Source organism: Mauremys mutica, chromosome 20, assembly GCF_020497125.1.
Source record: "Mauremys mutica isolate MM-2020 ecotype Southern chromosome 20, ASM2049712v1, whole genome shotgun sequence".
NCBI classification, from domain to species: domain Eukaryota; kingdom Metazoa; phylum Chordata; order Testudines; family Geoemydidae; genus Mauremys; species Mauremys mutica.
This window is the reverse complement of record NC_059091.1, coordinates 1,140,855-1,167,322: the sequence shown is the minus strand read 5'-3', so window position 1 is coordinate 1,167,322 and position 26,468 is coordinate 1,140,855. Positions and strand designations below refer to the sequence as shown.

At 41.2% G+C, this 26,468-nt stretch overlaps 1 protein-coding gene across 3 annotated transcripts in view; it reads left to right on the top strand.

The window, feature by feature from the left end:
- Positions 1 to 23,391, top strand: part of LIMA1 (LIM domain and actin binding 1) — a 42,400-nt gene extending 19,009 nt beyond the window's left edge. For 2 of the 3 annotated variants that reach the window (XM_044994792.1, XM_044994793.1), the window contains exons 4-11: positions 254 to 715; positions 6,589 to 6,697; positions 8,556 to 8,710; positions 11,529 to 11,636; positions 13,826 to 13,883; positions 15,788 to 15,903; positions 20,486 to 20,619; positions 21,096 to 23,391. In XM_044994792.1, coding sequence (XP_044850727.1) covers positions 254 to 715; positions 6,589 to 6,697; positions 8,556 to 8,710; positions 11,529 to 11,636; positions 13,826 to 13,883; positions 15,788 to 15,903; positions 20,486 to 20,619; positions 21,096 to 22,116 — 2,163 coding nt within the window. In that variant the 3' untranslated portion in view covers positions 22,117 to 23,391. The remainder of the gene's footprint in view (positions 1 to 253; positions 716 to 6,588; positions 6,698 to 8,555; positions 8,711 to 11,528; positions 11,637 to 13,825; positions 13,884 to 15,787; positions 15,904 to 20,485; positions 20,620 to 21,095) is intronic. The other variant, XM_044994795.1, reaches the window with a different exon arrangement.
- Positions 23,392 to 26,468: the final 3,077 nt, after the last annotated feature.

Sequence of the window (26,468 nt, the reverse complement as noted above, 5' to 3'; positions counted from 1 at the left end):
TGATTCTCTCTTTTTCCTTATAAGGCCATCCTGTTTGATCACTTCCTGCTTCAGCTTCTAACTTTTCTCCCTCTTCCCCCCCCCCCCCCATCAGATGCTTTCTCCATGTGGCACAGTTGTAACTATTCACAGCTGTCTGAAAGAGCAGCGGGCTAAGATCAGCACTGAGTCTTTACTTCCTTTTGTACAGAAAAGAAGTGCTTTAATGCTTCATCAGGCAGTTTGACTGGCATTAACTTCTTGTTCTTTTTAGAACACAGAAAATCTTCCCCCTCATTTTAAAAGGGGGAGTCTGAGTGTGTTAAAGAAGAAGTGGGAGAATCCAATATTGGGAACAGAGTCTGGGACGGAAACCCTACAAAGCAACTGTACTGAGGTTAGGCAGAAGGTCGCCAGCCCCAGTGTTGGAGTAGAAACCAACCCTGCTTCTGAAGCAGAAACTGACCAAACATCAAGGGTCTATTCAAAATCTCAACCTCGATCACCTTCTGGAGCCTTTGGCCAATTGAAATATCCAAGTGTTGACAGCAAGGAGTCTAAGATCTACTCACTGGAGAGTGATAAAATGGAAAATTGTGTAAGAGAATCCAGACAAGAAGTAGGCAAACCTGAGGCCAGTGAAAACCCGGACTCTTCAGGGAAGATAGAGAAATATAACATCCCACTAAACAAACTAAAGATGATGTTTGAGAAGGGCGATGCAGCTCAAACAAAGGTAAGGATTATATAACTTCAGACCTTAAGAGGCTAAAAATTAACTTCCTCCTGGGCATCTGAAAACTCTCTGCAGGCGGTGGTGCAGAGCTATTAACTGTACAAATGACAGTTTTATTCATTACTGAAGCTGAAAAAGGTATCTTGAAGTGGTTGGTGCTAAAGAGCTGAAAACTCTATGGAGGTCCCTGACTCTCCATGTATGCAGTCTTGTAACTGTTGGTCCTAGGATATTAGAGAGACAAGATGGGTTAGGTAATATCTTTTATTGGACCAACTTCTGTTGGTGAGAGAGACAAGTTTTTTTGAGTTTACACAGGGCTTCAAAGCTTGTGTCTCTCACCAACAGAAGTTGGTCCAATAAAATATATTACCTCACTCACTTCAAGTCACTGACTCTGTTGCAGTTCCACAATAGCAGGGAATTCTTCTTTTAACATGTTAATCTGGGATGGATAGATTATTTCTCTTTTTTTTTTTTTTGGTTGGATCCAATCGAAAACACAGAATGGACTGGTATTTGAGTAAATTATTTTTTTTAAAACAAGGTGGGGCTGACTGCTTCTTAATTTCTCCTATGGGCACTGAGCAGTGAGTCATTTAAACATGTGTTTTGTTTTTTTTTAAACTATTAAGCTCCCTTTGTGAATAGCTTAACACCCACTGCTGTGGGACAGGAAGGTCTGCCAAAGCTACAGGGAAAGTCTAAGGGCTCACTTTTTATATTGTACTGAGCTGAAATGCCATCTCCTTTTTGCTAAACTCTCATCTGTGTATCTTAATGTTTCCTATCAAAGAAAATCCTCTCAGAGGGAAAATAGCTAGAGGAGCTCACGCCTTTACTAGTTTTGACTTGCAAACGCACAGGGCTTGAATTTTCCTACAGTTGCTCATGAAATTTGATCCTGCATGTGGACTGCAGATTTTGTCCCCAGGGATAATTGCTTAACTAGAAAATGAGTTGCATATGCCAGTGACTTACAACAGAGTCCTGGGGCCTTGATGCTGGTGGATTCTCCAGTTTTCTCATAATTTCTTATATTTCTGGCTTTGTTTTACTTGTGATGGTTTTATTAGATTATTCAATAAAACAAAGCAAAATCTTGGACGGGGAGATATTTACTTTAGATATGAAATAAATGGAGGCTTGGGGAACAAAATCTTTGGGTTAGGCTGAATATTTGGCCTGAATATAGGCATTCAAAATGGTTTCTCAAGTAACCATTTAAATCTGAGTTCTTAGTTCTCATTACAATTTTCAAGAGCTGCCTTTGCTATTGACTCCATCCCTAAGGTGCTAATTACAAGGAGCAGTAGCAAGGTGTGACTTTGGAGATTTCTTCTCAGGAATTCATTCTCATGGGCACAAGTTTCCAGAGCACATGAAAACACAGGAAAGTACCAGTTTTCCAGCCAAACCTGAGTAACTGTATCTGAGCATTGGGGGAAGGAAGTGTTTTTGAGCTGACCAAAGTACTCGTCTTTAACAGCTGGAATTGGTAACTGAATGTCATAGATAAGTCATTATTTTAAATTCGGTCACAGCAAACTGGCTAATTCAGAACTGCTGGGGTCAGTTTCTGTAAGTCCTGAAACTTTGATTCTTAAATTCCATTCTTGCCCACTCAAAATTCATCTTGCACATGCATTTCCCCCCCCTCAATCAAACTTATAAAGTAAGATGCCTTAAGTTTTTTAAAATGAAGGGGAAAGGCCTTTGTTGCAACTAAAAAGCACTTCTGTAAGTTTTCTGGCCCTGGAAATTTTAGGGGGTATGAGGGTGATATCATGCAGATTCAGTCATGCAGCATAGGGATATGCTTTCGTTGCATTAAAGTAGGGAACAACTGGAGAAGCAAGCAGCACAAGTCTGGGTAGTTTCAAAGTGCAGTGTGCTCAGTTCTGTAATTCAACATGGATAGCTCCTAAACTGATGGTCCTGACTGTCTCTGCCCCTTATGTCCTCACCTGCATCTGTTTGTAGAAACAAAACTATCCAGACTCTCCAAACTGAACAAAAAAAAAATGGCTGGATTACATTTTGCCCAGGGATGCTGCACCGCCTGCACTAGCTCCAGTAGTTCTTTTCTGTTCAGATTTTGATCCAGCTTCTGAATCTCAGAAGCAAGACAAATGTTTATTGCATCTTTGGGAAGAAAGTACTTCTAAGCACATCAGTAGCAGCCTGCCTGAGAAGTGAGGGTGGGACTCAAACTGATGCCTGAAGCAAAAGACCAGCTTTCCTTTATTACTTATTGGTTCTAATGTCTCAAGTCTTTGGCAATTTCAAAGATACTTCAATGTGTCACAGTGACTCACATCAAATAAGGCACACAAGTGCAAGTGGTAGAAGAAAGTTGTCTTTGGGGGGAGGGAGAGCTCAGTGGTTTGAGCATTGGCTTGCTAAACCCAGGGTTGTGAGTTCAATCCTTGAGGGGGCCATTTAGGGATCTGGGGCAAAATCAATACTTTGGTCCTGCTAGTGAAGGCAGGGGATTGGACTCAATGACCTTCAAGGTCCCTTCCAGTTCTATGAGATAGGTATATCTCTATATGTTAATTTTATGTTAAAGTCAGGGAGCATAACCTAAAACATTCCATTTAAGCATTAAGATACAATTGTCCCTTTGAGTTGTTTTGAGGCAGGTACTTGTTCTTTTTGGCACTGTTAATCTAATATGTAGTGACTTGTATTCTTATGTTGCTATATAAATTAGGTGTGGTTTTCCTAAAGCAAGACGAGTTGTTGGGCAAAAGACCAAATGGAATGGCAACATTGCACTTGCAGCATCTTTCATCCAAGAAACTTGGGGCTTTTCAGAAATTAGTAATTTTTTTTGCATACCCCATTTTACAGATGGGGAAACTGAGGTACAGCAAAGTATAGTACTTTGCCCAAGCTGTCACAGCGAGTTTGTGGCAAGTGTCTTACTGAATCAGGTGAAGGTATTCCGCCCCCGTCCTTCCTCTCTCCCCCCCCCCCCACAAATGCATATGTACAGTTGTTGGGGAGGGCTGAGGAGATTGGCTTGAGATGTTAGTACACTTATGTTACTGCATAGCTACAGTCATTACACTGTCTACTTCCAGTATTTGACTCTGATTTCCTGCTGCAATGAATTCCAGTTTGACAATATACTGAGTGAAGTGGTATTTCACTCTATTTTAAACTTATTGCCCTATAACTAGTGTCCATTTGTTCCCATGATGGCATAAGATGAACAAAAGAAAGGACTATTCCTCTCAAACTTTGAATCACTCAACTCCCTGCTAAGCAGAACCATAGTTACTTCAGTTACTCTAGATTGTAAACTCCTTGGCGGCTGTGACCAGGTTTTGCTCTGGTTGATAGGATAGCCAGTACAGTGTGCTTTCATGCATAATGGAATGAATTATACCACGAAGGGAGTATTTTGCCCAATCTGGTTTAAAAGCATCATGAAAGAATTTTACCTTAAGCTTCAGGAAACCCTAGCATTTTATTTTATTTCTGTTGATGTGTTTAGTCTACATAATCTCTGAGCGAAGATTTAAGGGAAAGTTTGTTCAAATCAGTTCCAGTCTGCTGACAGGAAGGAGGATGGGGTATGTACGGAGGAGAGAGAGGAGGAGGAAACCACTCCTTAAGGAACTCAAGGAAGCTTCTAGACTTAGGCATCTCTGTTCTTAAAAAGGATTGTTTGTCATTTAAATGAGAATGAAATCCAGATACACTCAAGATTTAGTTATATACATGAGAGCTTCTAGTTTAAGAGAACTGCTGTTCTTTAGTACTTCCAGATGCACTTACCTGACCAATTAAACTTTCTTCCTGGGTCATATTGTGCACTTGTAATAACTTGTTTGTTCTACCTTCCTTTCTGCTAACCACACCCAATATAAAGAAGCATGAACTTTGTGTTTAACTTTGCAAACTAGATGTCAGATATGTCTCCAAATTTATGCTAGTAGGAACTTTCAATAGGCTAATGCATCTGAAGTTCACCTTCGCCCCTACCCTTCCACCCCCCAAAAGGACACTGTTCCTTAGCAGCACTCTCCCAAAAATCTCAGCCTAAAATACTCTGCTCTATGTACTGGGAGAAAAGAGAAACTGTTGTCTATATTTTAATCTCAAACTGTAAGTAAGGTTTCAGGCACTTCAGAGTGTTGGCTCAGTGTAGTAGTGATGGTGGAACACAACAAGAATGTGCAAGCAAATCTTGGAGATGACTGAGGAGTCTGCAAATTCCTACAAGTGTGTAGGCTCCGCTCGGGTGCATCTATCAGTAACTTCACCAGAAGGAAAAGGTTTCTTAGTAAAATGCTTTTCCAGTAAGAAAAGTTACCAATTTTCTAAACTATAGAAATATTAAATTTCTTTAACCTTGCTAATGGAAAACAAGGGATTTTCCAACTGCGTTTTCCTTTCCCGGTGAAGTTCCTCTGTTCTGTGTACTAAAGAGGCTTGATTTTTCACAGAGATTATCTTATAGTACAGCTGTTAGTATAAAATTGGAATTTCTATCAGTTTGGTGACCAGAAAATGAGAGAATTGTTGGAAGCAGGAAAAGAAATGTGTGGTTGGAGTGTTTTGCCAAATTTCCGCCCCCTCGCCCCCTTAATTTCCAGTGGGTTCTGAGACTTAACTCTTCCTGGGGAGAAGAGAGCTCTCATCTCCTCCTGCTGTTTTTATAGGTTGACTTTCAGCTGTGAAAACATCCAGTCTTGGTGTAGGCCAGAGGTAGGCAACCTGTGGCACGTGTACCAAAGGCGGCACACAAGCTGATTTTCAGTGGCACTCTCACTGCCTGGGTCCTGGCCACCAGTCTGGGGGGCTCTGCGTTTTAATTTAATTTTAAATGAAGCTTCTTAGACATTTTAAAAACCTTGTTTACTTTATATACAACAATAGTTTAGTTCTATATTATAGACTTACAGAAAGAGACAGTCTAAAAACTATTAATGTATTACTGGCATGCAAAACCTTAAATTAGTGTGAATTAATAAATGAAGACTCGGCACACCACTTCTGAAAGGTTTGCCGACAAACAGGTGTAGGCAAACTAAACTCTGCACACCACAGAGAATTCAGAGGAGCTGTTGAAACTTATTTCTATAATTGTTGGATTTTTTTTATTGTGCACTAAAGTTTTATAGGGAGCCATTTGAGAGTTGATTGCAGCAAATATGTATCAAATCTGAAGGAGCTGACCAGAGAATATGTCTCTGCTGCTAGTACAAAACACCCTGACATAAGAGTGGCCATGCTGGGTCAGATCGATGGTCCATCTAGCTCAGTATCTGTCTTCTAACAGCAGCCAGTGTTGGATGCTTCAGAATGAACAAGGCAGTAGTTGAGCGATCCATCTCGTCATCCTTTCCCAGCATCTGGCAGTCAGGCTTAGGGACAGCCAGAGCATGGGGTTGCATCCTTGACCATCCTGGCTAATTGTCCTTGATGGACCTATCCTGCAGGAACTTTGTAGTTACTGAATAGTAATGCTGATGTATTGCTATCTTAAAACCTATTTCTCTCTTAATTTCACATCTTGATGAAATGATTGTTACTGAGCTTGTAAACTGTTAATTTATAAACTAGTATTAGTGCTTATATATCTCCTTCCCTGGACATCTAGCTTGTAGGTTATGTACTGGAGATCAGCATCTAACACATTGCATTCTAGTTGTTTTTCACAATCAAAAGGCATCTATGGATATGTCTGGAGAGGTAGGTATCCTGTGACCGAACTTGATATTGCTTAAATAGGACATCTGCTGGATTTGTTTAGTCCAGTAAAGGAGATTTGCTAGAGTCACCTATGCATCTCAAAGGATTATGCACAACAATCTCTGGCTTGTCCAGACAGCTCATAGGTGGGTTTTGTTTTACAGATTTTTCGGGACCAGAGTAGGACTGCAGGTAGCAGGAGAATCTCTGAAAACAGCTTCTCTTCAGAGGACCTTGACATCTGCTCTGGAGAGAGGAGCCATAATGCTTCAGGTTGGTAGTCTCGAGCCATTTGGGCCTGTGCATAAAACAACTCCCTTTTGTGCATGTAACAGTAGGGGAATAATGTTGTCTGGCAGAGGAAGGAGATAGAACGCCTTCCATCTGAAGTTTGAGGCAGTGTGGCCCTTGAGTACTGGACTGGGACTCAAAGGAGCTGGGTTCTTATTCCCTACTCTGTCACTCTCCTGCTGGGTGACCTTGGGCAAGTTGCTTCACCTGTTTTCCCCATCTGTAAAATGGGAATAATGATACTGACCTCCTTTGTAAAGTGCTTTGAGATCTACTGATAAGTGCTAGATAAGAGCTAGGAATGATTGATGATGATTATGAACACTAATAAACTAAGTTGTTTTTTTTTTAAACATAATATCCTTGCACCCCGTATCTTTCTCCGGGATCCTACAGAAAAACTGGGGCATGGGAGAAAACTTCATAGCAGAGCTAATAGAAGCCATATCTCTTGATTCCTAATCCCATGTTCTATTAGATGGTAGTTGTACTTCTGTTGGAAAATAAACTTAATTTAGAAACCAGAGAAATAATAAACACTCTTCTCCCTAATTCCCTGCCTGCCAGTATTTCCCTTGTGACCCAGAACTGTGAAATTCTTCATGTTGCTTTAAATCCCTCCAAAAGTTAGGGCACCTGCTATGGAATTCTTGACTCATGAACACTACCTTGTATTGTCCAGGTATCTTTAAACAGCTTTTGTTAGGAGTTGCATTTAAAGCTATATTTCTATGTTTCCAGCCTATGGCTAGCATTGAACTTTACTTCCTAATGTTGCAAACAATATCCTTATCTGAGCCACGCTAGAGAGAGAGCAATTAAAGGTACCAATTCTTACCATCCTACACCCTGTTAAAACATTATGCCTTCTAAATTAAAATGAGTTTTTCATTTTGAGGCTGGGTTAGTTAGTGAAAGGTCTCTTCATTTCTAGTTCTCCACATTGTGGTCAAAACTATTATGTAAGTGGACCTTAACTGGGAAGCTAGTTAGTTGAATAATCAGAGGTGTTGGGCCCTTAAATCTTTTCCTTGTCTAAAATAAAGGCTGTAAGATAGTGGTGAATTGATGTGAAAAAAGGATGGCTTGGTAATCCATGACAGAGCACTGGACAAAATGCTTAATATCTGTTCTATCTCCTCCTATGTAAAATAGATAGCTCTTGCCCATCTTGCCAGTATGATGTGAAATTAGGTTTAGTTTTATGAAGTGTTTTGTTTTGAGATCTTCAGATGGAAGACACCATGTAAATGGTATATTTGGGGATTTATTAGTAGTGGAGGGTTAAGCTTCACCTCCCCTCCTCCTCTTTTTTTTTTTTTTTAAATAGTCCTATGTTCCTTCCCTTCTCCATCTCCTTTCTCTCCCCCTCCCCCCCCCCCAAAAAAAAAAACCAAAGAAACCAACCAAAACCTGGGTACATTAGTAGTGTAATGAACAGTCTTGCATTACCATTCTTTTCTGGGTTAAATATAATTGAACCCATTTGTTCTCCTCAGCACTTCCACCTGCTATCTGCTTGATAATGCCTATATGTTCTTCTAAGTACAGATTGTTTTACCGTCTTTACTGCTGAGGAGTTTACTGGCTGGATTGTGCCAAAGCAGATGTTAACTGCACATTCTGAGGTGCTGCTTTTAGGATTCAGTTGTATTTGCAGGGGTAGACTGATACTCCTGGTATAGCATAAGCCATGGGGTAGAACATCTCTCAAGTCTGGGATTCCCGTGTGTTTTGAGAGTGGAGGAAGAAGAGACCTGAATCTCTTTGAACAGAAGATTTTACTATTCAGTGCTTCACTTATGAAGGTTACTCTAACTATATAATGTCCTTGTTCCAGATCACCTGGTCTGTAGCTCTCCAACACTCAGTCCAGACAAGCCAGAGAGTAGAAGAAACCTGGAGATGCCTCACCTAACAGAAACTTCAATAAAGGATAGACTGGCAAAGTACCAGGCAGCTGTGTCCAAGCAAGGCAGCTCCACAGGCCACATGGTACGTGTCTGTGAAGTAGTAGGTGTCCTACTGGTGTAGCCCTGAGGCTAGTAAATGGTTCTGATGGAAACTAGGCTATTAAAATGTAATGTTCTCATGTTTGTTGAGAACAGAGTATTCATTGTCTCACTTGGAATTAAAAGCTGTCTTCTGCTCTGAAGAATTGAGAAAACTGCAGCAAGAGATGTGTACTTGCCCTTTCCTGAAATAATCTTAATACTTTCTAAAGACACAACTGGTGACATGCTATCTGAAGACCCTCCTTTGAAATGCAACTGGCATCTTTTTCTGCATGTCTGTAGCACTCTGTATCCGAGTATCTCTGCGTGCTTTAAAAACACTAATGAAATGTAATCTTATGAACCCCCTGTGATTTCGGGGAAAGTGAGACACAGTGAGATGAAGTGACTTACCCGAGGTAATACAGTAGAGTTCAGATCTCCTGACTCAGTCCTGTGCTTTATAACCAGCCATCTTCCCCTTTGCAACCATTCCTCTTCACATCCCTTTTCTCAGCTATTCATATGAACTCGGCACAGGTAAGAAACAGGCTATTACAAAGATCTGAGCTGTCCTCGTTGGCCAGATAACTGAACAGGCAATGAGAAGCTAGTGAATCTCAGCAAACTGTATTGTAGCTAAAGAAACAGCAAGAGTGTAAGCTTATGCACCAGAAAGGGGTGTGTCAATTGGAACCATCAGCTGCTTTGTTTAGTGTTAGAGGCTTTTGTTGAACTTGTGTCCTTTCTAGCTGTACATTCCACGTGTAGAGAAATTAGACGGGTGACTTTTTGGCCCCTAGTGTTGAAGAGTCTCCAAGTTAAGCTTGGGAAGTGCTTGTGGTTCTTAGAAGTGTCTATATCTAGAGCTGCATTTTGAATCTTGCTGCTGGAACACCCCAGCCCAAGCTGAAGGGATTTCTCCATGCCATATGCAACGTGGGTCTAATTCTCAAGACCTTGGACAGTACTTGAAGTAAACTTAATGGCATGAACTGAAAGTAATTGCAGCCAATGTAATAAATCTGCTTAACTGCTAATAGCAGATTTTAGATCATGCTTCCCTTTGTTACATTCAGTTTGCTAAATTGTCTTTTCCAGTTTGTAACAGAGGTGGCTGGGGTTCACTGACTAAACCATTCCATAGAAGCCAGCAGCCAGCCAGTTTAACAAATGGACTCCTTTAGGTTTTGTTCACTGTGAAGTCCAAACCACACCAGCTGGAACACTAGTCTGGCTTGATGTCCCATTGTGAGCAGAGCTTCTTTGAATGCCCCTGCTGGCTGAGCCTATGCTATATAGATTATCACCCTCAGTCACTCCCAGCAGGATTCTATCGTGGCCTCTTAACATTGATTGTAGCTAAGTGTGGATGCAAATTGCTACAGCAATGTTTACAATAATTTCCAAATAAGCCAGTGGAAGCTATGGGTCTTATTCCTTAGCTTTCAGTGATTCTGCCATCTTTCCCCACTATGAATTCCTTGTATTCCCCACTGTCGGGGCACAATGGATCTTGCTGGTATGGAAGTGTGCAATTTGTACTTTCCTACTTCATCCTGTGTGTATCCAGCTGAAATACCGGTAAAATCTTAAAACAAGGTCCAGGTCTATATATGCTATAAAACAGAATTATTAACCTTTTTGGGGAGAGAACTCTTTTGAGGGTTGTCTGTGTAGACAGCACCTGATCAGGACCAAGGGCTTGTCTACACTGGCAATGTTAAAGTGCTGCTGCACGTGGCTTGTGTAGTTGAAGCAGAGTGCTGGGAGAGAGCTCTCCCAGCACTCTTTAATAAAAAATAATTTAAAAAACCAAAAACCCACCTCCACAAGGGGTGCAGCTACCAGTGCTGGTGCACCGTCTACACTGGCACTTTACAGCTCTAAAACTTGCTGCGCTCGGGGGTGTTTTTTCACACCCCTGAGCAAGAAAGTTGCAGTGCTGTAAAGTGCCAGTGTAGACCAGCCTTAAGTATACTGTATATTTTCTTCTGTTGTAAGTGTGATAGCATAATCCCTTCAGAACACTGCAAAGAATACTTGGAAAAATTACTTGTATTTAAAGACCTGTCATATTAAACACTAAGGTTCAAAAAGATAGGGACTAGCATATAGATCCCTATTTTAATAAGGCCTTTTGATGTCCAGTATGCTGCTGGTGCTTGGCAACTTCTTTCCCCTGCCACAGAAAGGCTGTCTCATGAAAGGCATGAGCATTGCATTGCCACGGAGTCTACTGATTGATTGGCAAAAGAAGCATGAGGTTTCTCTGGGGTTTTTTAGATGAAAATTTGAAAGACTTTTCTGTAAAACTTTCCTGAAATGAGACAAACTTTGAGAAAGATGAAGTTCCAATTTGTCACCTGGCTGTTTGACGTGCATTGAAGCTAGGGTAGAACTCACTTTCGTAGTTCATTAGAGAATAATACATGTTCCTTGCCCTGAAGTGCTTATGACCTAAATAAAACAAAACATGGGGCAGCATTTCAGGTAAGGGAAGATGTGGAATTATCCAGAGTGACAAGAAGAAAGAAAGAAAAGTTGGCTTTAAGGAAAGACTCAGTTGGTTTTTGGTGGAAAGGTATTTTGATACTGTGATGATGGAGTATAACTTTTATTCCATACCCTTTATTATCCTACGTTTCCTTTCCCTCCTTGGTGTATTTCACCCATCAAATATTTGTAGACTCCCTTCAGTCATCAGCTGTGTGTTACAAGACATAGTATTCACAAGACTTCTTTTAAGAAGAAACATGGAAAGCTCTCTCACTCTAAGGGAAAAAGAAATGTCAACACTCAATTCCTTTGTTCTATAGAATGAGATTCAATCCAGTGACAGTGAAATCAAGAGTTACAAATCTGAGCAGAAAGAGAATGTACCACCAAGTCCTGAGGACTCCATTTCCCATCAGGATGGGGATAAGGTAAGATGCACTCATATTGATTGAGGATCAAGAACTCTCCTTGAAATGGAACTGCTTGAAGACACACAGCAGGCATCTGGAAATTGAGCTGTATTGGCTGATTCAAATTATTTGCATGCTGTGACACTCATGATTTTGAGATGATCAAAATGTAGGATGGAATTACAAACAGGCAAGAGAAATCTTAATTTATAAGACTCTAAATAAAGTCCTTTGTGTGCAGAATATCTAGCTATTTTTTATAACTTTATCTAGAGGGCGTTGCGCTTGTCTATCAAATATAATAAATGTTTTTGATGTGGCAGAATCCTTGAATTTCATAATGATGGCATATTAAGAACATGGGAAGAAGAAGCATTATCTAATAGCAGCAGCAGACTGGAAGTGGGGCCTCCTGCATCTTATTTCTGACTCTACCATTCCTGAGTGACCTTTGGGCAAGCCACTATACTCTTCTGTGCCATTTTTCCCCTCTGTAAAATGGGGAAAAAACCTTGTAGATGCTTTGCTTGCACACTTAAATTTCTGGTAAAGTGCCTGGGGAGCCTCAGATGGGAGAAGATGTGTAAGTGCAAAGTACTGGGTCACAATGACTTGAAAGTGGATCTCTGCGGCAGAGTTGCCAGATATTGTTTAATGTAACTGGCAACCTGATTAGCTTTTTTGTTCCTGCTGTTTAAACTTAATTTTAAAATGAGTATATAATTACTGTCCCCTTATTCACACAATAAGCAAAGTCTCAAGGCATCTGTGACTTAAATTGGGGGATGGTAGAAGGGGATAAAAGTAGCCAAACAATAATAATTCAAATACTGTGCATTACAAGCTTTCTGAACATGTGACAGCCTAATGCTGGGAGGGCTTTTAAACCTTTCCGCACTTCCCTCGGCAGGCAGCCAGACTGTTGCTTTCAGCTTCTTGCTGGGAACTGAGTGAGTCTTCACATTTTAGCTGCTTGTGGGGTGGTAAAACAGCCACCAAGGGGAGTCTCTCTTAAAAGGAAACCTATTAAATAAAAGCAGTTTCTCTGTTAGACTTTCTGCTGTTGAACGGAAGGTTTGAATAAAACCCTCTCTCTGCTAGCTCTTAGAGTGAAGTTACTTTAATTTATAGGGATTCCTTTAGTGACTGACTTGATGTGTAATAGGAGCACAGTGTAAGAACCCACATTAAATAGACTGTGTGGTAGTAAGATGGTCACTTTGACATCACTGCAGGATCAATCTAGTGTCCCTGTCCAGGGTACACCTATTAAATGGCAGAAATTTCTGGAGAAAGAGAGGTTCAACAGAACCTCACTCACCTGTACACTCATAATTCAAGTGCAAAAAACCACTGCTCCCCTCATCCTGTACATACCAAAGATTCAGTAACAGTGGTTAAAAATTCTTTTTTATGGGTACAAAGTAAACTGTGGAATGCTTATTAGGCAGTATCATTAAAATTGAACTAGTCAGATGAACAAAGTATGTTATCTGGACTTGTTTACTTCCTCGTTAATTTCCAAAGTGCAATCCTTTGCAATAGGACTTTCAGTCATTAGTGTGAATTAGTGAGGTTCTGCTGTTAATCTGATTATGGCATTTTAGTTCCTCAATGTGTAAGTATATTTAAGCTATATTTTATTTAAACATAGAGAGAACCAGGTTAAAATAGCCCTCTAGAACCTGCATTGAGCTTTTCACCTGGTATGTAAATTATTCCATACCAGAACCAAGTTTATACTAGGCTGTGTTAACAGTTCTGTTAATGAAAAATCTTGTACTTCACAGTATTTGTGTGAGCTGAGCAGAAGGCATAAAACAGTGAAATTTGTAAATTATTTTCTAAAGAAGTATGTAGAAAACAGACCAAGCATGTTAGTTCTAATCTGGGAGCATCACAGCTTGTAGTTTTAGGGGGAAACTTTCAAAATCAGTCACTTAAGCTCCTATGTATCTTGACTACTTAAGAAGTGGCAGTGAGGGGGGCCCTGAAGAAGGTGAGAAATCCAGAACATGTTTTGTAGCCAGTTGAAATTCTTAGCTTAGGGTGGTCACTGGCTAGTAAACAGGCTTTTCTGTTTTAGTGTTCTATTAATTGCCCATTGTTTTGCTACTCATGCTGGGATGATCCATTTAGAAATTTGAGTCTAACTGGTGAGCCCAGCTGACTTTCATATGGTTCACAGTATAACATTACTTTTGCAGGTTTTCTTCAGGGAGAAGAGTCTGGATTTCCATTCCAATCTTTCTGAAGATGGCACCAGTAAGCACTCATTCTCCTAGCCCAATAAATAGAGTGGGCAGGTGGATGGCAGGATGTGTTGGCACTGTCTACTTATCTGCCATGCTTATGTCGAGATCAGTTTGCCCTTAGAACCCATAGCTTCTGGAGGAAGCATCAGAATTCCCATTTAATCACAGGGATATGCTGGTCAAGACTGGATTCCATTTAGCTTTATGAAGCAATCTGAGCATAAGAACTCAGATCCTAACTGTAAGCATGCGGGACTCACCCCTGCGGCACCTCCTGCTGGTCATCTCAGGGAATTAGCTCTTCAGCATCCTGGAGCACCCCCTGCAGGCTGGTGATCCACCTTATTGCTGACCCCTGCATCCCTCCCAGATCCAGTGCCCTGTTATCGGGGGTGCTGCCCTCTGGCAGTAACCCCTCAGTCTTAGGGTCTCCCCACCCCAGGGAACGCCCACCCATTAACCCCACCTCGCCTCAGTGTAAGGCTACTGCCAGTCACCATCTAGCCCCACTCCCTGGGGCAGACTGCAGTATACACCACTCATCACAGACAAGGGTGGGTTGGACCTGCTGCCTCTCTATAGCTGAGCTGCCCCTCTGCAGCCCCAGTACTGGTCTTAGGCCCTCAGCTAGGCCCACAACCTGGGGGTTTTCCAGGCTGGAACTCCCCAGCTCCTCTAGCCTACTCCCAGTACCCTGCTCAGCTCCCTAGTAGCCAGGCCCTTCTTTCTCTACAAGCAGAGAGAGACTCCTGAGCTTCTGGCTGCCCTGGCCACCTTATAAGGCCTGGTTAGTCTATTTGGGGCATGGCCCCAGCTGCAGCCACTTCCCCCAAATAGCTGGGGCTTTGCTCCCAGCCCCAGCCCTCTCCTGGGCTGTTTCAAGCCCCGCAGGGCAGGAGCGGATAACCACCCTGCTGCACTAACACACACACCCGGAACCCAATAGGTACACTAACACACATAATGGCAGCCCAATCACATTATTTAGGTGCCTTGTAATTTTGTAGCACATATAAACCAGTTGTTTGGTTAAAGTGGACATTGGTTCATGGCCCTGTAATGGTCAGCCTTGTCTTATAAACTCCCATTTCCAGTGGTTTAGAAATTGGCTGTAGAATTTACTGATTATGAAACTTGTCATATGATAGCCCAGAAGGAGCAGATCTTGTTCATAAAATTTGAATAAAATTGGGACTCTGTTTTTTAAAATGTTTTTAAAGATTGTTACTTCTGAATATAGTAATCTTAATTCAACACTTGCAACCCCTTCAGATTCTTGGGATTTTTCTAGTAAAAATCTTGTGCTAAAACCTCAGACCAGCTCAAGACCTGGGAATTTTTATCAGGTTTATAAACTGGTTTGTAACTGTAGTGCTGAGACAGCTTTAATGCTTGCTTTATAAAGGGTTTAAATTTAACCCCAGCAGTGCAATTCTCCCACCATTTGGACTTAGTGTTCCAGAGCCAAATACAGCAAGCACTGTAGCCAACAGATTAGTCAATAAATATATTAGCAGTAGCTGATTGGCTAAATTGCCTTCCAAAGGTATTTAAGCACATGTTTATAGCCCATTGACTTCAAGCTTAACTTTAGGCATGTGCTTAACCATTTTATTAAAGTGGAGCCATATTTCCCAGGAACGTGGTTAGTGCATATTGAGAAGCTGGCACCTATCTCATTCCCTCAACACAGCCACTCAATCATTTGATAATTTCAGTGCAGAAAAAGATGAGTAAATATATTTGCTTGCTCTGGCACTAATGCTTTAGTCATACACGTTCAGGAACAGACAGACCTTTAAGCCTTTCTCTGACATAATTGCTACATGGTCTTACCAGACTGAACTTCCTAGGAGTTTCTCTTGGTTTTTAAAAATGAGTTGAACAGAACTTTCCTTCCCCTCCCTTCTCCAGTTGAACTAAACTCACAGAGTGAGACTGAAGCCCAGAGACATGTCTACACAAAACAGCAGAGCTCTGATTCCAAACCAGCCAACCAGACTGACACCTCTCCACCAAAAGTAGTGAAGGTACAGTAGCTATTTAATTCCTAAGCACCAGCAACAGTTAATACTTAAGCAAATCTGATTGTAACATAGACTCAATCCAGCCTATGAATCTGTTTGCACTCCCAGGGGATCTTATGCTATTGATCCATCAATATCCAAACTCTTCAGCAGAGAGCTCTTAAACTCACAGCTTTGCTCTATGGTAAAATCTTTTAAAAAAAACTTCATGCTGGAACTAACTCCTGACAGAAAAGAGACTGGATATAATGGAACTTTGCCCAGTGCTCAGCACAGGGTTTTGAGTTATGAATGGAAAAGCATCTCAACACAATTGTAATTTAGTTCTTTAAAGATGGAGTTTGTGAGCTGCCTGCTGACAGCTGCTATATTGTTAAAGGGGCACTGTTCCAGTGACAGTGTGGGAATACTAATTTGCTTCTGGGATGGGAGGAGAAGTTTTGAGTACAGAAGTCTGGATGTAGGTCTTGCATTGACAAGCTCTTGGCTTTCCTTAAGTCTGAGTTCCTAGAGATTTTCATCTAGGTCCTGATGCTAATCTTTAAAACCCACCCTGGGGCCTGGCTGTCTGCCTTCCTCCTTGCCTCAGCCATGATAGCAGCTGCAATCAAGAAGGTATTCATAGAATCATAGAACTTAAGATCAGAAGGGACCATTATGATCATCTAGTCTGACCTCCCGCAAAATGCAGGCCACAAAAGCTGACCCACCCACTCCTGAAATAATTCTCTCCCTTGACTCAGCTGTTGAAGTCCCCAAATCCTGATTTAAAGACTTCAAGTAGCAGATAATCCTCCAGCAAGCGACCCCTGCCCCATGCTGCGGAGGAAGGCGAAAAACCTCCAGGGCCACTGCCAATCTACCCAGGAGGAAAATTCCTTCCTGACCCCAAATATGGTGATCAGCTGAACCCCGAGCATGCGGGCAAGACTCTCCAGCCAGACACTCGGGGGAAAAAGACTTTCAATATCCCAACATTGACCCTCGGTACTAATTACCAGTGGCGGCACGTTATTGACCTATTGACTAAATCATGTTATCCTATCAAACCATTCCCTCCATAAACTTATCAAGCTTAATCTTAAAACCAGAGAGGTCCTTCGCCCCCACTGTTTCCCTCGGTAGGCTGTTCCAGAATTTCACTCCCCTGATGGTTAGAAACCTTCGTCTAATTTCAAGCCTAAACTTCCCGACTGCCAATTTATATCCATTTGTTCTCGTGTCTCGTATTCATAGCTGAGGGAGCTCAGTGTATAGCTCCTAGGAGCTGGAGTCCTGGCATTCTCAGAGGCAAGCCCTTAGATGTGAAATTCCCTTCCACTGGAGATCAGGATGGGTCCAAGTTTTATCATCTTTAGAGCCCAGTCTACTACTCCTCTCCTTACCCAAGCCTTCCTTCGGTAGTGATTGCTGTAGACCTGCTCATGACTTCCTGGGATATAAACAGGCAAGAACAACCCCAATATAACTGTAGCCGAGGAAGTGATGGAGAATTTTTGGACAGGGATTTATTTTCTCACTTCGAGGCGCACAGATACTATGTGATGAGCACTTTAATGATATCTCAATAACATGATGTGAGGTGCATCCTCTTCACACATGCTGTCTGAAATAGGAAGTCTTATCTCTGCTCTGCCACAGACTTCCTGTGTTACTCTTGGGCACATCACTTCACCACTCTGCATTTCCCCCCATCTGTAAAAGGATAGGTATAGTATTTATTTTATTTAAGAAGATAGCAAGATTTAATTAATTAATTAATATCACAGTGCTGTGAGCACCTCTTCTGAAAGGTGCTGTAAGCGCAAAATTTGAGAGGCAAATATGCCTTTAGGATTGTATAACTTGGAAGGTATTCCAGTGTGTGTTCATATGTAAGCTGCTTATCCTTTAAGTTTGTGGTCCTTTGTGCTTATTTCAAAAGAGTCTGCTCGCATGATAAAACCCAACTTGGATCTCTACCTTCATTAATAGTTAAAAAAAACAAACAAAAAAAAAAAACAGGAGTACTTGTGGCACCTTAAAGACTAACAAATTTATTTTAGCATGAGCTTTCGTGAGCTAAAGCTCACTTCACGAAAGCTCATGCTAAAATAAATTTGTTAGTCTTTAAGGTGCCACAAGTACTCCTGTTTTTTTTGCGGATACAGACTAACACGGCTGCTACTCTGAAACCTTTCATTAATAGTTGTTGCTGCAGTTTTTAGAGAATAGCCCAGATGCTGTTGATTTTTATGCAAGGTTCCTATTTCTCTTCCAGCTTCTGTTTCCTGTTCCTGGTTCCTAATCTCTACTCCTGCCTTCTGCTTTCCTTCTAATGTGAGCTCAACTCTCAGCTATCTCTCCAGCTCTCCTTTTTTTATTAACTGGGCTTCACCCTCCTCCTATAGTAGCTATGTATAGTAATGCCCAGAAAGGAATTTTTTCTCTATGCACCCCAAAAACCACCTCTTCAGCAGACAAACAGGGGTCACTGTATATCCATGTAAGTTCCTCCTCTTAGATGGGGACGTGTATTGCAATAACACATGCTAGCACTATGCAGTGCAGCCTTGCACTTACGCTGGCTTCGGAAGGATGGCAACTTTTATTGGTAAGGAAGTTAGTAATGCCTTGTTCCTTTTTGTGGCAAGGATGGGTGAGTAGATCTTTGGGCTAGTAAACTTCAGTGGCATGTTCTAGAGCTTGCACTGACTCACTCACACAGAGGTGAGAACATTGGTGCAAAGGGTCAGTGCCTTGAAGTTCCCTTTTAAAAATAAACAAATCACTTGAGGCTCTGGGAGTTTTTTGAGGTTTTCTATCAAGCTCTCAGTATGGATTAGTCCCTTAGTGTCATTTCAAATACCTAATATCAAAGTTTATTTTTAAAGTTCTCAATCTAAGTGCATTAGATGAGAAATAATATATAGCAAACTGCCTAATTATGTGCAACATTAAAGTTGTGACAAACCAGTTTAAATCAGCTGGCTCTGTTCAACAACCTGATCCTCATCTATCATAACCTTCAGTTCTTAACCATGTCATTTTATTTAAAATACAAACTAGACACCAACCCCTGTAACTGTCTCCTGTGATGTTGCACTTTCTGCTTCCATATCCCTTAACCATCATATCCTTCTCTTAAAGGCTTTTAGTAAACTTATAGTAAAACATGCCTATGCAACAAAGTTGACCGTTATCTAAGTGATTTTTCTGTACCCCTTTGACACTGGACCTAGGTAACTTTCTATTCTGTTGCTAGAAAAGCTGTTGCAATCAGGTCAGTCCAGAAGGACCAGCTTTTTGACTGGATATTCAATGTGCCATTTCCTCTTTATTAAGCATCCATTTAAGTCACCTCTAGTAGGTGTGTTAAGGAGTGAGGAGCATCAGGTGACCTCTTTGGTGGTCACAGAATATCACCTCCTTGATGCTGTCAGGAGACGCATTCTGAGGTTATTCCCAAGTAGACACTTAATACTTACTAGTATTGGGTTTATCCTTACAATATTTCTTAACTTATGGGATGTTGCCTCTGATGGAGTACACGCACTGTTACTGGTCTGTCAACATCAGGGTTAACTTTAGTTATCTGTTTAACTTTCATTTTAGTGAAACTGCAAATCCCTAAAAACTGAGTGTAGCCTAGTGCCTTTGCTAGAGCTCTGAAATTTTTCATATGGGGTTAGATACATTTCTTGCTGCCCTGAACTACTGAGACTAACTTTTTAAAAGTAGGCTGTAGGAATAAATTACTGGCTTAATCAGAGTTTGTATGGAAAGTTGCCTAAATGAGCAGCCTTCATTCCTAAAGCTATAAGCATTTAGTAAAACTTACTCAGCCTAAGCCTTTGAGCAAACTGTTCCCCTCCTGTTGTCCTCTTCTCTCCTCCTCCTCCCCCCCCCGCTTGTTTGGCCTTCTCATTACTTGTTCCCCCCCACTGAGCTGCTTGTATTGCTGTTCATCTCACTGTGTGTGTGTGTTTTGTTAAACTTATCCCCTTTGGTGTATTCCCCACTTCCTCATCTTTCCCTATCAGCAGGTTTGAGGCAAAGAGGCTAGGACATACAAGGTATTAAACACTTGTGGCTGGCCTATGTCAGCTGACTCTAGCTTGCAGGGCTCAGCCTGCAGAGCTGTAAAATTTCAGCATAGGGCAGGCATTTGGCCTCAAGCAGGAACCTGAATGTCTACACTAAAAATTTACAGCCGTTGAACCCGAGTCGGCTGACACAGGCCAGTTGCAGGTGTTCAGTTTCAGTGTAGTTGTAGTCAGTCTCTTGATAATGGCTTGACAGAGCTTACTTTATGACCCATGTGAGAATTTTAAAACTTCCACTGTCAATTCTTGACTATTGTTTTACCTCAGAGGTTTAGGTGATAGGGGAACAGAGAGGGAGAATGCAATCAAACCAAGGCAATGAGCCTGTAATAGGTCTGCCTTACTCAAGTAGGGTACAGGGTACAAGTAGGGTTCAGAGCTGCTAATTATTAAATATTAAGTTGTTTCTGAGAACTCTGGAAGTCTTGGACAAAACCCAAGTCAAGTCTCCTCACCCACTAGTTCTTATCAAGTTAACAAGCCCTCTTTTCTTTCCTTAGAAGTTTCAGTTGCCAGTGAAGGAAACCTGTGTTGTGTGTCAGAAGACAGTGTACCCAATGGAACGTCTCTTTGCCAACCAGCAGGTGTTTCATATCAGCTGCTTCCGCTGTTCACATTGCAATAGCAAACTCAGGTAATCTGTGCAGAAGGTGAGGTATATGAGTGTGTCAGTCCTTTAGAAGGAAATTCAACCTTCCTAAAATATAACAGGAAGCTGAATATGATTCTGTGCAAATGTTCATCTGTGAATACAGGCAGCTGTAGTCTAGTTGATTGAGCAAGGGGCTGGGAGTCAGGTTCTACTCGCAGCTCTGCTGCTAACTTGCTGCATGACCTTGGACATGTCACTTGAATTCTCTAGACTAGTTTTCCTATCTGTAAGATGGGGATAATACCTACCTGCTGTAAAGATCTTTGAGCACTTAAGAGGAAAACCCATAGAAATGCCTTTTTTATATACTGGGTAGGACTTTTCCTCTGGTGACACCAGGTCAACACACTGTTTGAGATGTTTAATGCCAAGTTTTTCAGTGATCTAGCTAAAATTTGGGCCTTAATCTACAACTGATTGAGAGACATGCAAAGTGCTAACATTTTGTTTTCTTGCAGTCTTGGAACATATGCATCTCTACGTGGGAATATTTATTGCAAGCCTCACTTCAATCAGCTTTTCAAAGCCAAAGGCAACTATGATGAAGGTTTTGGGCACAAACAGCACAAGGAACTATGGGTAAGCAAAACTGAGAACGAAGAGTCCCTGGAGAAATCTGCCCACACTGTAAATACAATAGAAGGCCCTCAAAATCCAGGAGTAGAGGATGCCCCAATTGCAAAGGTGGGATTTCTTGCAGCTAGCATGGAAGCAAAAGCTGCAGCTTTGCCTGGAAGGGAAGAGAAACCAGCAGAAACAAAGAAACTGAGGATTGCTTGGCCACCTCCATCAGAGTTAGGTAGTCAAGGAAGTGCATTGGAAGAGGGTTTCAAAGTATTTAAGCCAAAGTGGCCCCCAGAAGATGAGGTGTCGAAGCCAGATGTGCAGGAGGATGTGGACCTGGATCTCAAAAAGCTACGAAGAACATCCTCGCTGAAGGAAAGAAGCCGTCCATTTACAGTAGCAGCCTCATTTAGAACAATGTCTGTTAAGGGCCATAAAACAGCAAATGTATCTTCTCCTTCCAAAGCAGATAGGGTCACATTCAAACAAAGTGAAGAACTAGAGAGTGAGGCAGTGATGGAAAGAAAGCGAAAGGAAAAAAGAGCTGAGAATGGGAACATCCAGAACACTGAAGAGAAGAATAAAGAACTGGAGGAAGAAAGAGGAAGGGAAGTGCCTGATATCAAGGCAGACAGGGAAGAGAACTTGGTACAGAATGGTCAGGTGGGTATGGAGACAGATGAGGAAGAAAATGCCACAACGCAGCAGCCATCTCCAAATAAAGAAATATTTGACTCCAACTCTCCTAAACATTTCAGCTTATTGAACACGGTCACTGCTAAGGAATTATCCCCTAGCCAGAATAGCAAATCCAAAGATGTGTTCTGGGTAGGTGAAGATGTGGAAGATTTGTCTGTGGAAGAACAGATCAAGAGGAATCGTTACTATGAGGAAGAGGATGAAGATGAAGAATAAATTGGTCTTTCACTAGAAAACTTGCTGCAAGGTGCTGGGCCTTAAATTGGTGTATTAGCTTTTAACAACAGCTGCCCTCTGTGAAAGTGATGCTATCCTGCACGTTGACACATTAGGGAACAACAGAATGTACAGATATGAGGTAGGAAAGTACACTAGAAACCTGCAAAGATCATATCTAGCTGTATGGAAACATGTTTGATCCCTTGGTGTGGGACAGCTGCTCCTACATCAGGTAATCACAATTTACAGCATGAGAACACAGATCTATTCTATACCCTGGTCATTGTATTTTATTCTTTTTGTGCTTTGGCACTTATTCCAATAACAGTAGTTTGCAGGATTCCACTGTACTCCCAAAGGTGGTATTAAACACTTTCTGTAATACACTATTATTACCACTATGAATGCGACTGCAGTGCTTAGGGACCAATTCCAAAGGGACTTGCAGGCCTGCTTTAAAAATGGTGACTGAATGCACTTTAATACACGTAAAGGGCACAGCTGGGATGTTTTCCTCATGAAAACACTAATTTTCTTTGTACTTAATATCTAGCAACTAAAATATATTAAGTACACAGAATGCAATGTAATTCTTATTTGCTTGCTCTTGATGAGTGGAAAACTTCTTACTTTGCACTCTGTTCTTCTGTATACACAACTAATTCTAAACTGGAATTAAGAGGTAGTACAGCCCTCTGGCTGGCTAATGCACCAGTGTGCCCCTTGCTGGAATAGTAGTGCAGATCAAACCCAATGATGACTGACGATACTCTCGAAGACAAGCCATCCCTTTCACAGGAGTCTGCAGGGCATTACTCTTGCATTCCATGTACATTTTCTGAGGTGACTTTTTTTTCTACTTTTAGATTTCATTCCCTCTTCTGATTCACTAAAACTGCAAATAACTTTTGTAAGGCCTTTTGACAGTTATTTAACCCTACTTGTACCAAACTGCCAGAACTTTTTTAATAGTTACAACTGTGAGACTTACACATACAAAATCTAAGAAAACTAGACAAACAGTGGGATTCTTTCTTGGAACTGGTTTCTAGCAAAGCTTTTAGTACATTTTAAAACTTGACAGGATTTATTTTACAAATAATTTGAAAGGGGGGGGGGGGTTATTCCTACAGTAGTTTATTCTCTGTACTGTATTCACTTGAGAATTAGTCCTAACTATATTTTTATAGAGGTGTAAAATATTCTACTTTCTTCCAATCTTGCTAAATATAAAACATTTTTATTCAATAAAGCTTTGTAATTTACTTTGAACTCTAAGGCTGAAGCCTAATTCATGTTTTTGTTTTAACTGCAGTAAGGCAGTATATAAGATGACCTTGGTTGAGAAGGATGAGTTCTTTTAATGTTGAAGTCTTCATAATGTGATTTCATACCACTAGGTGACACTGTTGGACCACTCTAGCCAGTTTGGCAAATGGCAGTGCACATGCTCCTGGAACAGGGATTAAAAAAAGGTCGATCAGAGGGACAAACTTGTTTAACCCTTTCATTCTTGATTTTTAAACAATTCTTAGAGAAAAGGACTTGAAGGCACTTCCTTAGTTACATGTGCTGGTCTGGGGGAACCAAGTGACTAGTGGTAGCTATAAGTGGAGCTCCTTAGGGAAGGGGCAGACTGGGAAGGTCTGGGAGGAAATACAGTAGGGAGCTAAACAGCAGCAGTGAGGGAACCACTTATGCAGTAGGGGGAGAAGTCTAGTAGGGCCCTTGTCTGGCCGAAAGACATTTAGCAGCTATAGACACATGGCGGCCATGCACAGTTGCATGAGATGCTGGCTGGCAGGAGGTGTTGGGGGGTGAAACTGGATATTGGCAGGAGGAGGTACACAGCCAGGCTAATTAACAGCTCACAGATCAGCTTATCATGTTCGGACTATAGAGTTAAAGAATGCATTTTTCTATTTCTTCTAAAATGCAACTGGGGCCTGATTCTACCTCAACCCCATGAAAAATAAAAACTCCCATTGAAGTCAGTGAAAGCTGCAGGTGCTCAGCACATCTGAAAAGCAGGTCCTTAGCCTATGGAAGTGAAGAGCAAGTAAAATGTTCTGTCTTCCTGTTTCAAGACTTTAATACTCCAATTCGGATACTAAGTATGAAATCACATTTGTTAGATGTGCCCAATACCCATCCCATGTGGAGCCAATACTAACTTATGGCATGGACCAAGTTGTGGGAAACATGATGTAGCTCATGGCACAGATAGCTGAGACTTTGCCATTATGCAGCAATGAATATAAGTGCCATGATTCTCAAGATGAGAAGGTTCAATTTCTGGGAAATAGGGCACTAATGAGCCTTAATCTTGGCAAATGACACTATAATAGCTTTCCCCCCTAGAGAAGTTTATACCACCACGAGTGTCTCTTAAATGTTAAGTTTTTGCCAAAATTCTAATGTCTGTACCCTTTCCAGTCATAGTTTTGTATTAGTGGCTATCACCACAGTATGAGTGCTTATATAGGCCAGTTTATTTGCATCCACGATAGTGCAGCCGCTATGAGAACTAACAGAGCCACAAATTATCTTGTACAGTGTACTCAGATCCTCAACCCTAAGACTCATTCACCAGATGCCCTAGTTGAATTTCAAAGCCTATTTGAGAAAATATACCAAAATACGCAAATCTTAAATCAATGGTAACCTTCCACTAATAAACATTAATATGTTTTAGGCACTCCATTTGGTTTTATATAAACAAATATTTTTGAGAACTCTTAGACAATACAGAGCATAGTCTACACTCAAGCCACACTTCAGAATTGAAGATTTCTTCTGCATCCTTTATTTGTGAGCAACTGCATGGATTTGGCTGCAGAATTAGGTCCTCTCTTTATAAATGGGATGAGTAATAGTCTAAGGATTTTAGGTTTACATATTCAAATTTAATCACTACTTCTATCTTTGAAGAAAATAGCTCTATGGCTGATGGTAATTAATACATGAAAACGCTAAGGACTTCTATCACCCTTTCACTGCTTCTCCAAAGTTTCAGTAATGTCTTTATAATCCAAAGTAAGTCCACAAAGATCATAGGAAATGCATCTCTAAATTCTCATTGTCTCTGGTGCCCTTGTTCCTTCCAGACAGTTGGTGAGGCTTGCTTTCAACAAGAAGAAGAAGCTGGACCAGTCTGCAGGAGTGTATTGAAGGACAGGAGAACTAACCTATCCAATACTCTTGTCATTCAATCAAATAACTAGAGCATTGCCCAGAAAATTAGGGGGAGACAGTGTGGTCTAGTGGCCTGAACATAGGGCTGGAAGACAGGAACTTGTTTTCAACCTTGATCGGCTAATAGCTTGAGACATGAGTCTGTTTCACCCTCTTTAAAATGGGAATAATACCTCTTCCAGGTAGTGAGGGCAATTTGTAATGCAATTTTAAACAAGTACTATAGAAGTTTAGGAATATGAATTCAAGATTTCTTCCCCTGCCTCTCAAACTAACTAGGTAAAATCCAACTGTGATTTAAGGGGAAATTGTTTTGCTAAAATATTTGTTTTTAAAATTACCAGTTTCTTTACAACCCCAAATGGAGGAAGAAAAAAAAAGCAAAAACATCTGTTTGTCCATGTCCCCTTCAAGCATTTGCAAAAAGCAGAGCACCATGAAGGTGCTCGAGGTCAACTGGCTGATCATAAGACTTACAGTTCTAAATTCAATAAGTTAAATCTTCCTAAATCTTCCTTGCTCAGGTGCGGTTGAGTGGGAGTACTTCCAACATCTCTGTATTTTTATTCTAAATCTCACCTCAGTTTAACTCTTCTATAAACCCTAGCACCAGTTCACATTAAATCTCTGGATGACTTGTTAATGCTGTAATCCCACTCATACCTACTGTGCAGTGGCAGCTGCCCACTCAAATACCCTCACTCAACCTCCTGATTAGCTGAGCTAGTGGCTTTACCACCCACATGGGCAAACAGGTTGGGAGTAAGGGGGTGGTTTTGTCTCTCTTCTCAAAATCCAGTAAGGGAATAGCTTTGTCACTTCCAAAGTCTCAGGACCTCTATTGAGATTGCTCCAATTTTTCTAGCAGTTCCATCCTACCAGCTTTGAGGAGTTAAACATTATAAAACAAAAAGATTGCTAATCAATTATTTTTCCAATATATCTAGTGGCTTTCTGACCATATGAGAATCCTGTTTAAAAACTACTGTCCTAGTTTTCAGTACACTGCATCTTGCCTTATCTCTCCTCCCACCTCTTCTAGAGTGAGCCCTGTTACCCTAACTTGCCTGTTGCTACACATGCTTTCTCTGAAGCTCATCTTAAACAGCCTCCCTGTATCCAGCTCATTTCAAATCACACCTGAGAATCTTTAA